Source organism: Pteropus medius, unplaced genomic scaffold, assembly GCF_902729225.1.
Source record: "Pteropus medius unplaced genomic scaffold, Ma_sr-lr_union100, whole genome shotgun sequence".
In the NCBI taxonomy this organism is placed as follows: Eukaryota; Metazoa; Chordata; class Mammalia; order Chiroptera; family Pteropodidae; genus Pteropus; species Pteropus medius.
Window position 1 is genome coordinate 6,447,472 of NW_024351647.1, and position 14,178 is coordinate 6,461,649.

General features: G+C 41.3%; 1 protein-coding gene across 1 annotated transcript in view; it reads left to right on the forward strand.

Annotated features, from left to right (window-relative positions):
• The window catches only part of RYR3 (ryanodine receptor 3), a 466,421-nt gene that overhangs the window by 383,491 nt on the left and 68,752 nt on the right, over nt 1-14,178 (forward strand). The window contains 5 exon segments of the mRNA XM_039843988.1: nt 288-409; nt 3,952-4,001; nt 4,404-4,464; nt 6,295-6,533; nt 7,909-7,990. Of these exon segments, the coding sequence (XP_039699922.1) occupies nt 288-409; nt 3,952-4,001; nt 4,404-4,464; nt 6,295-6,533; nt 7,909-7,990 (554 nt within the window).

Genomic DNA, 14,178 nt, shown 5'->3' on the forward strand with positions numbered 1-14,178 from the left:
GTGCATGTGTCCCACAGGATTCCCCTGAAAGTGCTGACTCAGGGCTGTACTCATTTTCCTGGGGGCCCTTAGTTGGTGGCCCTATCCTTTCACAAAACCCACTAGGCCTCTGGTTTCAGACACAGAAGAGGAAAATGTGTTGATAACTGAGATCAACTGGAGTTTCCTGGAAATTCCAGGACCAGTGCTCAGAGGCTTTTTACTCACCCAGAATGAGCTTTTTCAAAGGAACCAAAGGGAGAGCTTTGCTTAGCTTCCTGGAAGTTAATTTCTGGTGGATTTTCCAGGTTCTCCTCCCGCTGGTGGACCAGTACTTCACCAATCACCGCCTCTATTTCCTGTCATCCCCTCTGAAGCCGCTGAGCAGCAGCGGGTACGCCTCCCATAAGGAGAAAGAAATGGTGGCCAGGTAAGTCTACAGAAGAAAAAGAAGGTCATAGTGCTGGTATGATTTATACAGAACCTCAGGTTACCATGGACAAAACGGTGAGTCTTCTGGAGAAATGAACTGTAACCTGATGGTTGGTAGTTCAGAGGTTTCGAGGATCATCTTGGTTTTGAAAGTAATATCTGTATATTAATTTGTCAACTAAGAGAAGTGTACCATTTGGGGGTTTCAGTAGAGCTTTAGAAAAATTTATATACCCAGGTCAACTTCTATGCTGAAATTTAGAAAAAGGTTAAGGTAATTCTGAAGCTTGGGAAAAGCAAACGTACAACATTGAGAAGAAACAGAATAACACTGTTTTCAATTCCATTCTCAGGTTTTTTTAAGATTAAAATTTTAATGTTAATTCTTACAAGTTCTTGTGTGGATGATCTGACATTTGAAATCTAGAGTGACATAATTCGGTTTCAACTCCTAATAGGAAAATTTTTTTTCCTCGAAAGCACTGGACTCCCTTCTCATTCCACGGTGCATAACATGTTCCTTCAACAGGGATAGGAACAAAGGGGATGCCCTGTGATCAGACTAAGAAGTCGATTCTACCATGCCTCTGGTTCTCTCTATATTTGATTTATAAATGACAAGAAAGGGGTTAGACTTCTAAATGGCCAAGTGTTAAGCACTGTAATGAAGGCAGACTGTCAACTCTTTCTCTAGCATCCACTGATGGTGAGCAGTGTGTATTATACTTACTAAGGGCCCAGCTCTTCGGGGAGATATTCAGTCTTAGAATTGAGCTAGCATTTATTAACCACAACGTGGCTAAGCAGTGAGCTTCATTTTTCATATGTAAAAGTTGTTGCCCTCTTGCATATCACTGTGAAATATCACAATGCTTTAAATTCGAAGAAAGCTGCCTACATATTATGATCCGCATTTCGCAGATGAGGAAATTGAGGTCTGATCAGGTTCACTCCAGCACCGAAAAGTGACCTAGGTAGTAAGAATAAAAGCCCAGCCCTCTCTGATCCAGATCAAGTGCCATTTTTTCTGTACTATAATTACTTAATCTCATTTATTAAGAAACCAGAGACTCATGCTATCAAAATGAGATACACTCAGAATCAGTTACTGACCAAAGATTTCCTGAATATTTTCAGCATGCACCAGTGTATTTTGTAAGAAGTTAGGGAATTGGGAGACAAAGTGAGGTATTCAGATAATCCAACAGAGGGCAGGTGTTTTTCTTCATTATTAATTCATGGAAATGTAACATTTGTTCAGCCAGGCACCATCTGTGACGGCTGGAATACAACCTGGAGCTGATCAGCCTTGCAAATAGCTTTCAGATCCATCAGTGTGCTTGCTGCCCTCCATGGAAGCAATCGTGTCTGCACTGGGTGTTTGCGCATTTCCAGACCCCTCTTGTTTGCATCCTTCGCCCTCACCCTACCTCTTCTACATGGGATGCATTTCACCAGTGCTTCCCAGACTCTCTCCCCTGGGATCCCTTTAATTTCTCAGCTCCAGAGTCTGAGATGGGAGGGAAGTGCCTGGGGACTCTGGCTGCTCACAACTCTGGGCTAAGGACGATGCTTCTGCTTAAATCATGGGCCCCAAGCGAGGCATAAAGGGCCTTTGGAAATTTCAGGCCCTGGCCTTGGCATGCCTCAGAAAGCACATCTGACAGCAAGGGGAGCCACTGAGTTGATCTGTTTCTTCTCAAACAACCCAACCATCTGTTTTAGCTAGAAAAAAATGATATTTTGCATTTATACAGAGCATGCATTTACTTTGAAGCACTTCACCAGAAATTATTGAGTTTATCAGCCCCTAATTCTAAACACCAAGAGGGTTGTATGATTACTTTCTACTAACGTACAGAGCCATTAAGTGGCTTCAGCACTTAAAGCCCAGCAAGTCAGGTCAGAGCCACAGAACTCACATTCCTCAAGGCTGTCCCCCTCCCCCAGCTCCATGAGTTACCATTGGATACATATCTCGGGGACGGGGGCAGACCATGAGAAGAGAAAAAAAGAAGGAGTGGCCCATAATTCATTTCACACTAGCTGGCTGCCAAATTTCTGTTAACTTATTCTGAGTTCTCTTAAGCCTGGACCAGACTAGGGGTACAAACTTATTTCCACTACAAAAACAAGTGAGCAGCCATGAGAGACTTTGGCTGTGATTTCTAGTGGACAGCCCAGAAAGGCTCAGGGTACTCACTGAAAACCATGCAAAAGTGAGCAAATTCTCATCCCCACCAACACTTGAGGTATATGTCTTCTCCATTTGAACCGTCCACTAATACAGTGGTCCCCAAACTTTTTGGCACCAGGGACCGGTGCTCTTATAAGAATCTAATGCCTATTGATCAGAGGTGGAGCTGAGGTGGTGATGCTAACGCTGGAGAGTGTCTGGAAATAGAGATGATGCTTCACTTGCTGAGCCACTGCTCACCCCCGGTTCCTAATAGGTCACAGACCAGACCGGTCCCTGACCCAGGGGTTGGGGACCCCTGCTCTAGTAGACTTCTGCCCGATGTGGGGCAAGAAGCACATGACAAGCTTGGAGAGAGATTGGGAAGGACCTCAGCTCAGCCTCACCTTGGAATCCCATGTCCCGTACTAGGTGTTTTATTCGACCTGCCCTCTTTCCATTCCTCCAGGAAGGACGGCTTTCTGAAGGGATTTCCAAGTGCTTGTCTAGCTGTACCAGTATCAAATAATGTCAGAGTTCTGTAGAATCTCCTCCCAAGAACATGAGCAACACAGGTTAAATGACAGCCAAGTGCTCTTAGACAGGATCCAGCAGCAGCATGTTCAGAAACATTTTGGGGGCTCTTTCCTAATTGTACAAAGTCCTCTATTAGATAGTGTGGAAAGTAAAACAATAAGACACGGGTGGACTGTCAAGGGATTCCATGGCAGGAAATATGTGTAGGAAGCATGGATAGGGTCAGAAAGCACAAAAACGCGAATGGGCTTCCTGGCTTCCAGAAACACAGCTAGAACAGCAACCCGGTCAGGCCCACAGGCAAATGAGAGATAACAGAAAAGCAGTTTCTGACAGTGTTTTTGTCTCAACACAGCATTGCCCAGACCCGAACCATTGACTTTCTTCCAGTCACAACTTCTTGCCCACCTCTCAACTGAGGCCTCATACCCCTAGTGAAAACTGCAAAATGGTTGGCAAAAATGATGCTTCCTTCTAGAATCCTAGCACACTCCTGAATGTCATACAAATGAACGTTTCAGCACATGGTACTCTATAGCAAGGGATGGTTTGCAGCAACCATCTCACTGCAAAATACTGTAACTGTTGCAGAAGGATTGTTTTCTGTAAGGTTGGAGCTGCCTGTCGGTCCCTTTCACAATTCTCCGGTAAGACAACGGGAACCGTGCATTTTCCTGGTGTGGTCCAGAGGATTCTTAAAGAGGAACGTGGTGCATCTTCCTAGGGTGCCGTTCAGCGCTCTTTGTTTTACAGCTTGGGGGTGGGGGAGGTACAAAGTAGGCCTTGAATCTCTGTGCCTTTCGGACTCAAGTTCTTTTCTGCTTCAGCCTGTTCTGCAAACTTGCTGCTCTTGTTCGACACAGGATTTCCCTCTTTGGTAAGTGAAAAGAGGTATTGCTAAAAGCTGCACTCCTCCCTTTAATTATCCTGAACTCACATTTTGCCTTTATTTGTGGCTTCTGCCGACAACCTGAGGCTTAGGACTAGGTGTCACCTAAATTTACCGCAGAAAATTGGTCCGAAATATGATAAATGACCTCTCTATCCCTTTAATAGCTCAGATTTTCCACACCAATGAATGTTTTAAGCTCTGCCTCTACCATTCATCATCAAGCAGATGTGTCAGGCCAGAGATAAATGCATTGTCCCTGAACTTAGGCCTGGCACTGTGTGTCAGTGGTTAATCATGCTCTGCTGTGGTTTATGCATATTGAAAAGATTGCATTTGAAAGACAAGCTGAATGGTTTGGGGAGTCACAGGTGATATTTTTGATCCTAGGGAGTGACTCTACTACAATGGTGAGCTGTCTTCACATCTTAGCTCAGACACTTGACACAAGGTAAGTCTGCCCCATTTTTTCCAATAGTTTCTGAAGACTCTCTCCCTAACCCTTTCTTCTCACTTATCATTGTACTGAAGAAGAAACATGTCGCTGCTTTGTTGGAGCGGGAAAGAGAGGAGAGACAGGGAAGAGATGAGTCTTACCCTGACATTAGCACTGTTTCTCGGTTCATGTGATGGAAAGCCACTGTCATGGCACATACTGAATGCTGAGCTAAGCGTTTGATCAATTCTTGTCTTCTCTTAGACATTCATCTTCCAGAAGATAAAATGTATAACGTGGCAAAGTGCCACTTTTTACCTATTTCTCTACAATAAAAGGAAGAGCTGCCTGATGGTGGCGAGACCATAAGCATCCTGGGAGAGTGGAACCATAGCACTCTGAGGTCAAAATGGCTAAGGAAGGAAAATCAGGGAGATGCAATTACCAAATGTTCAGAGACAAAGTTAGGTTTGAGCCCACGGCCTGAGGGTCTGGTAAGGAAAGATGGCTGAACAAGAAAGGCTGTCTTAAATTGTGTGTGTACGCGCACGCGCGTAAATTCTGGCAATATAAACAAATGATTTGATGAGATAAAATGAGAGAATAATTGAAAATAATTAACAAGGAGCTTCCTTTAGCACACTCATTATATAGGGCCCTTGTCAAATTTGGGGGAGGACACACATCCCAAAACCCAATGCAGAAGAGAAACATCAACCTGAAAGAATGGCCAAGAGATGAAAATTCACCACAAAGAATAGTTACTAAAAAAATGTTAAGGGTAATTAAAGGGGGTTTTCACGTTTTTGAGAGAAATGAACACATTGTGGAGATGTTAAAACAGTTAGCGGGATCAGAACAAAGCCTCCCAGGGGACTGAAATCCCTTGCAATTGTGATGATGGATTTTTCTTCTCCCAGAAACGTGTGCAACACCTTGAGAGAGAGTCCGCTTTTTTAAAAATGTGTTCAATTGTCATTCCTGAGAAAACCTTAGACTAGTTAGGAAAATGATAGTTCATGGATACTTACAGGGTAGGAGCAAGGAAGCCTCACCAACTTTCCTTGTTTTTATTTTCCTGATTGGTCAGATGATGGTTGTGAAAATACCGTAGATAAAAAGCAACTGTCTTTGTAGGGTGCCTGTCATAGTCTTGTGAATATAGTGTAGAAACGTGGGAAGTAATAGATAACTTGGAGGCTTTGTTCCAGTTCTTTTATAAAGTGGTTTTGAGGGAAAGCCTCAGAAACCCATAGCTAATCTCCATGCTCATGTGGTTTTTTCCAGTGGTCTGATTTAAAAGAGGCTGATCGTCCCTCCCCCTTTTCTTTCTCCAAGCTAGGACATCCCTGCAAGCTGACAGAAATCTAAGCTTCATTTGACTTATTTTTTCTTTCTTGCTAAAAGGTCCTGCATCACAGGAATTCCAATATTACTAGCTAGGCCTAATAAAAGTTGCTTATCCCATAATGATCTGAAAGAAAAACTCCCCTCATCCTCCTTTTAAGTAGATATTTATGGAAATGTGTAGCCAGCTGCACCAAGATTCTGATAGCAGGTGACCAATATCAGTTTCATTCTAAATCGCCATCTACATTTCCTGAAGAGCTGAGCACACATTCTCTCAAACCGAGCACACCATCCAGTTGCCAAACCCGCTTTGGGAGTGTGGGATCCAGGTTTCTTCCTGGATGCCAACTCCTCTCTCTGCTTCTCCTGACCTAGTGTCAGGTGACTGGAGTGTCAAATATCTGCCCAGGTTGCACTGCAAGTCACGGGTTTCAAGAAGGGGATTGGCCGCAGATTCGGGTTATGCTTCTGGTTTTGCACATTGCTTGCTTCCAGGACTGTCATGAAGTCAGGCTCCGAGCTGGTGAAAGCCGGCTTACGAGCCTTCTTCGAAAATGCTGCAGAAGACTTAGAGAAGACTTCGGAAAACTTGAAGCTTGGGAAGTTTACCCATTCCAGAACACAGATTAAAGGTGTTTCTCAGAACATCAACTACACCACGGTGGCGCTGCTCCCCATCCTGACGTCCATCTTTGAGCATGTTGCTCAACATCAGTTTGGGGCGGATTTACTCTGTGAGTCAGATCGCCATGTGTCATAGATTTGTACGCATGTGGCCACAGATAGGAAGTATGTAGCTTGTTCAATGAGGGTTCACTGAGGGCAGAGTAGGGAGAGAATTATTCCACATTTTATTCTTCTTAGGTTTGAAAATCAAGTAGTAGACTCTCGGAGAGGAAGAAATCCTTAAATTTGAGTATGTCATATATCATCTTTTTCCACTATTATGCGGGACTAGAATGTTCCACCTACGAGTTTAGCTCCCAGTCATCGTGTTCCCACTTAATTTGAAAAGATTTTCTGAGTAACCCAGCAAGAGGCATAGGTTTGCGCCTAGGGTTTTCCAGACACTGATTTTCCTGTTAAAAAGACCTGACTTGTTCTTTGAATACCAGGAGCAAAGGAAAAGTACTAACATTTTCTTATCTGAGCCTTCAGAAGACCATAGTTAGCAGGTTTTATTTTAGTTTGCATTTAGTGCCATGTATAGCCCCCTTGTGTAAATATCCTGCCACCAAACTTATTTCATACTCCAAATGTTGACACGTGATTTTATTGAATTTAACCAGTTGTCCACAGCTAAGGCTGTGTCTCCCATATCTCTGAACAATTGAAAATCAGTTATTGTCATGGGGTTGGGGGGAGAGATGGGGGAACATCCAAACTTATTATTTCCTGTTATGGAAACAATGCACCTCCTTACTGAAAATTAAAACTTAAATTAGTCCTCATTGTGTTAAATGAGCCCCAGCCTTGTTATGAGTGCCTGACATGACCAGGGGCATGTAGACTGCAGATTTAATTCTGAGTTCCTAATAGAACGTACTCTTCCCTTAGAAATCATGGCAAAACCATGATCAGATTGAGTTGCCTTTTCAAAAGCATTCATCAGAGAACTTGGGACAGGTGGACACGAGGAATTTTGCTCTATCTCTGAGGAGGTAGAGACATTGTACATATCTTCCTAGGAAATGAACAAAAGGATCATTTAAACTTCAAATTTTTCAAAGGAAAGAAATATTGCTCTGGAAAAAATTTGACAACAGTGTCTCCCTCTACTGGGGGAAAAAAAAATCTCATGTGGAAAGGCACATTGGTTATGTGATTTCCTTTCCCTGAGAAGCAACATGACTGATCTGCATCATAAGCCCCACAAAAGAACTTGGATGGCTCAATGGGGGGTATTTTTTTGCCAGAGTTTTCTCTCCCAGTTCAGCGACAAGCATCTGGGTAGACAGGGGGCTGTAGTCATTAAAAAGAGGAGAGGAAGAAATATGATGGTTCTTGGGTGATGGCACCACGTTTTTTCTGTTGGCGGACCGTTTCTGTGTGCGGGACAGGAGAGCTAGGATGGATGCATGGTAATGACGGCTCTTTTTTTCTTTTCAGTGGGTGATGTGCAGATTTCATGCTACCACATCCTGTGCAGCCTCTACTCCCTTGGGACGGGAAAGAACATCTATGTTGAAAGGTAATTGGTGAACATTTTCAGGCTCAGAAAAATGTTACTAACAGTCTTTAAACAACAATCGCGTCTTATCAGTCCAACAAAATCAAAATGTTCACTGAAGCGGGATGGTGATTTTTAGCCTAGGTTATGAGATGTTTATGGCAGTATTAAGAAGTATAATGAGACTCTTGAGATTTATGACTTCTGTGGAGATAGCTGGTGAATGTCTGTGGCTGGAGGAGCAATATAGCCAAGCTAAATCATGTGCTGGTGACCAAAAAATGTCGAAGAAATATCTATTTCTTCATAACCACGGCTTCCGAATAGCTCCCAGAGTTCCTGTGGTTAAAGCTTGCTGGGGAAGCACAAGGGACACGAGGCAGTTGCTTCAGTGTTTAATGAGTTTCTGTGTCCCACAGTCCTGGACCTTGACCATTCTCGGCTGTCAGATTTGCTGTAGTTTTAAACAAGGCCACACTTCAGTAGCAGAAATGTTATTCAATAATCCTGAATCTGAACAAGCCGATTTGCAGACTTCCACCTTTGCTCTCTAATCTGCCTGGAGCCCCGAGGCCTTTGCTTTCACCATCAAATGCTATGTGTTGTGTTGTGTTCTGTTTAAATCCATGGGGAAGATCAGAAGGATAAACACAGCATTAATGAAACTGTGGACTTAGTCTTATCCTCAGAAGACTTTTTCTCCCCGCTTCTTTTTGCCCTTTCAAATGAGGAAACTGGAAGAAATTCGATTTGTGCTTAAAATTACTTAATCTGAATATCCCTTGGTTCTGTGCTCCATGTGCCTCCTTAGTTTATGATGCCTTAATCAAACAAACCAACAGTGAATCCTTGTTTCACATCAGAAGTTACAAAAATTCTAATTGCAGTTTCTCAATAAAGCAAAAAATGCCTTCCACTCCTTTAAGGGCTAGTGCACTAATGACTTGAAATTATGTACTAGTGACCAAAAAATGTTGAACAAATGTCCATTTTCATAATTACAGCTTCCAAATAGCTTCCAGAGTTCAAGAAATTAGTTGAAGATCTAGTGCCTAATTTATTCTGATTATGATTTTAAGTCTTAATAGTCGCATAGCTTCCCTTATTTGTTTTATATAAAACGTGGATAAATAGCTTTGTCATTTAGAAATAAGACAAAGGCAGACAAAAACTTTTAACCATGTTTTATACCAAAGCAACAAGAGAATTAATGTTATTTCATTTAATACTGAATGGCGCTTAGGTAAGGAGTCTTTAATTGAGTTCTTTCATTAAGCATTTGTGAATATTTTCTCAATATCTTAACTCTCTCAGTTTATATGTGTATATATTCATATATCTATATGTGTTTCTTTGTATAATTTTTTGGAAAACTTATGCAATATTCTCTTGGGAAAAAAGTTAAAGGTCAACTCTGAAATGTCAGACCAGAAAAAGACTGCTCTTCATATGGCTTTTTATACTTTATTCATATATTCATTCCAGTTTTACTGCATATCTGCTCTCCACAGCACTGTGAATATGGTGCCTGTGTCGTATACTGCATGTTGGTAGAAGTCAAAGTTTAAAGAACCACCTAGATCAAGGCTACCCCTATTGCCCCTTATCCGTTAGTTAATGAATTAAAGATTTAAAATCCAAGAATTGTGATGCTGCCAGTATTAATGACTTTTGTTTCTTTTATTTTGTATTGTAAAAATAAGACATTCCAAAAAAAAAAACAGTATACAAGTATATAAAGTTAAAAGCCTACTGTTTTCTTCGTCCCAGACCACCATGCCACCACACACACATACACACACAGCTGGATCCAGTTCTCAAAGGAAGCCACTAGTAACAGTTTGGTGTGTATCATTCCAGGTGTTTTCTGTACATGTGCATTTTTACACATGTGGGATAATATTGCTTTGTAATTTTGTTGGATGAGGTTAAAAACTGAATTCCTTTATCATACAACTGACTCATTTTTAAATTTATCATTTAGACAAATCATTAATTCTCTACTTAAGAAAAAAATAAGCAAATTTAGTACACTGTATTCCTAGCTACTGCCTATCCTTTCTATCTTCCCTTTTTTACTATATAATTTCTTATAATATTTACTTTCTATCCTAGAGCCAATATTCTCTGAGTTGTTTGCCTTAGTTTGTATTTAAATGATTTATTTTATAGCCAGTTATTTTGAATCCTGACTTTCCCATTCTAAAATTTTTATTTTGCCTTATCTCTTAGTTGGCCAGATCCATTATTGAGTACTTTCTGTAAGAGCTCTTACTCTTGAGTCTTTGCATATTTTGGAATATCTTCCCTTGACATTATATGTGAACATAGTCCGTGGTATAAAATCCTTGGTCATAATTTTCTTCCCTCAGAAGCATACAGATTTTGCTTCTTTGTAGTGTGACATATATTCTCTGGACCAGGTGATTTATTCCACTTACACATGACTTTGCAGTAAGAAAGGGAAAGCTGGCTGTTCATTAGATTCTTTGTCTTCCAGCTCATTAACATCACTATACCATGTCCTGAGGTTGTTATTCTTTTATCGGTCCCCTGGGCTTCTTTTCAAAACTTAATATGCCCTCTCAGTCTTCAGAATTGGGTCTTCCTTTATTTAACAAATATTTGTTTTATTATATAGTTGTTGAGGTTTTTTTACTTATGTGTTGTTTAGGGAAGGAAATGATGTATATTTATTGGCTTTTCCCTTAATTTCCACATCTTTCATTTTCTCTCAGCTAATTCTTCTTTTCTATTTTGTGTTTGTATGGTTTTCCTCATATTTTCTTTGTGTTACTGACTTTTTTGTTTTATTATTTTTGAGTATATAGAGAAATTTTTTTTTTTTGTATAATTCTTCTGAACTATGTTTATCTTTATTTCTTAGTCATTAGATACATTGCTATTTCTCAAGAATGAAAAGGAGTATGCATGCGTGTCTGAGTGTGTGCGTGCTTCAAATCTGAGAAGCTGGCTCAGGACTATTTCTCGCTAAACCAGCAGTGCCTTTAGCACTAGTAGTGCATCCGCCCTTAGCCTTTGGTGTCTTCCCTCTGCAAGAATAAGCAGCTGGCCCAGGTGAGAGGTTGGTGAAATTCTTAGTCTGTTCTATATTCATAGGATTTTTGCTTAGTGATTTAATGTGTGTTTATTCTCTACTCTAGAGGACTTGGGTCAGTAGCTACGAAATAGATAACTGCTCACTCTTCCGCTGTACCTCACCTCCAGTGGGTTCTCCAGGCTAGGAGTCCAGGTCAGAATCATGGCAGATGGTGTGTACACCTACCCCGGTCTTGTCTGCCACTCTGCAATATGGAACCTGGGCCCCACCCAAATGTTGTCCAGCAGGTCTCCCAGGGTCTGCTCACACCCTTAATCCTCATTGTTTCAGGTGAAAACTCATATTCTGGGCTCCTCACAATCCCCGTATTTACTTCCAAAGATTTCTACACTCTGTTCTATGTCCGGAAAGTATGTTCCTGTTTCAGCATCCTCACTTGATTTGGCCCATACTTTGTGGTTTGAAGTTATCACATATTATTTTAATTTCAGCATAGATCCAAATTTCTTACCAATTTTTCCCCTAGTTCTTGTGGATTTTAGGGAGGAAATAACAATAAAACTCACCATTTCTCTACCACCTTTTACTGAAGTTTCTTTGGCTAAGGAATATCTGTAGGGTTGCAAGGGAACCACCAAATACTTGGTTTCCAGTTGTAGCTTGAGCGTCCCTGGCAATAGATATTTGAGAAACATGAGCCCCCAATCCATGGGAAAAAAAATTGAGAGAACGACTTAAGAAGTAACAAAAACTGAAATACACATCGAACCCTCTCCAGTCTGTCACCACTGACCAATGGAAAATACTGTCCTAGGCAGTAAGAACTGAGGAGGAGAGGAAAAAGTTTCCATATCCAGTTATAAACTCTGAGTAGATCTTTTGGTTGCTATGGAGCCTTTTCTTAACACTTGCTCCTAGTGGTCCACACCCACACCGCCCCCTGGGGGGCTATAATGACCAGAAAAGCATTATGACAATAGGCCTTTGCCCAGCTCAGTCTCTCTTAGGCCTAGAGGCCAAGGTCATTCGCTCTGGTATTTCCATTTCACAGCCCAGAGCATTAATTGGCAAACTTCTGGGCTTTACTTTTTACAGAGCTTTTAACGGGAGGCCAGGAGAACAGTTTTTATCCCTCTTGGCCCAGTAGCTAATTGGCATCATCGTGTGCTGTAGACTAGAAAATGCTCTGTCTTGAGCTTGTAAAGACTCAGGTTTCTCAGTAATTAATAACAGAGAAGACAGGGACATGTGTGTCGTTTGAGTTAGCGCAGCACTGGAAAACTGTCTTTTGTCCCAAGGATTGCCTTTGCATCAGACTAACTTTTTAGAAATCCACTTTGATGAGATCATGACTTTAATTTTGGTGGGGGAAAGGAAAAGAGAGGAATAAGGGGTTAATTAGCACCAAGACAACACTGGACTAGCTGTTTCCTAGATTCACTTCCTTGAGTCAACTAAAATGTGCTCTCAGATTTGGTATTGCCCCTTGTCGTCCCTGATTTTCACCCATATTTTTTTCATCAGTACTCGCCCTATGGCATTGTTTTATCCTTCAAGAGCTGCTTATTTCCTTCTCCTCCTCAAAAGGCAAGACTAAAGGGAAGAAATACAATATTTCTCCTCATTGGCCACTGTGGTTGGTAAAAACAGTGAGACTGTTGACTGGGGGGAAAAAAACAGCCTGTTGTAGATCCTCTCATTTGATGTACACAGGCCCTCACTCTCCTCAGCCGTCACTGACGGTATTGGTCATTCGGGTCTGAAGTTCAATGATGCCGCTCTTCTTATGCCTTTCCACCACCTTGAGCTTAGCAGAGAAGGAAAATGATGCGGAAGAAAAGGAGATGAGAAGGGATGCACTGTAGGGGAAACAGGACTGGCTTGGGGACTGCTCAGAAGTAAAGCAGCCATTGCCAAAGCTTCCCAGAGAGTAACCCTGGTCTCCGCTGGCTCCCCAGTCCCACTCCCTCCCCTTCCATCGCTGGTGCTGCATCCCAGTGAGTGGCACCTGCAGCATTAATGCACAGGGCCCAGAAGGACTTGCTTTTTTCAAGGGCTGCACTCTGCCTCTAAAGCAGCCCTGGATAGGGGTGGGTTGGTGGGGGTGAGGGTGGGAACTCAACAGCAAACCCTCTACAGAAAGACAAGGCTGTGCTGTATGTAGCTAGGAAGTGAATTCCCTCACTGAGGACATTCTCGCTTGCTGGAGTCTGATTTTAAAGTATCTGCTCAAATACTTCTTGACCAAATAAGCTATCAGCTAGTCCCTAACACCTGAGCCTAAGAAGAAGATAGAAGATTAGGAATTAATCTACATATATTAATTGTCCTTTAAAGTAGTTAAAAGGTCACTTTTTAAAATAAGTTTGGGAACTTGACTGAAAATTGTGTGGGGGTTCCAAGGAATTCACAGCTTTCCACCAACTCGCTCACCCGCCCTCTCCCTCCCTCTCTCTAGTCCCACAGATTCCTCTAGCATCTCAAGCAGAACAGTTCCATATACAGTAGTCCCTTTTTATCTTCAGGAAATATATTCCCAGACCCCCAGTGGATGCCTGAAACCACGGAGAGTACCAAATCCTATCAATACTATGCTTTTTCTTATACATGCATGCTTATGATAAGGTTTAATTTATAAATTAGGCCCTGTGAGAGATTTTTTTTTCACAGTTTTCATAAAGGTCTATTTCATTATTGGTGGGTAGTTCATTTAACAGTTAAATACATTTATATTTTATTATATATTTAATATAATATTTTATATTAAATGTTAATACATTTAAAAGTTAAATGCATTAAATAACGTATAGGTAACTGCAGCATTGATAACTAGATAGATAACCAATTCAACTAGAAACCAGCCAGCAAGTAACTGTCTAAATACCTAAAATATAGCTCTTGTTCAGACCATCCTCTGTTTTGATCACCCTGGGGGATGTGAGAGATTAAGAATAATAACTAATAATAAAATAGAACAACTATAATAATATACTCTAATGAAAGTTATGTGAATGTGCCATCAGTAAGAAAAATAAGGATTACTTGAACCCAAGCACTGCACTACTTTGACAGTCAATCTGATAAGCCAGATGGCTACTAAGTGACTAACAGAGTGAATATGCTGGACAAAGGGATGATTCATATCCTG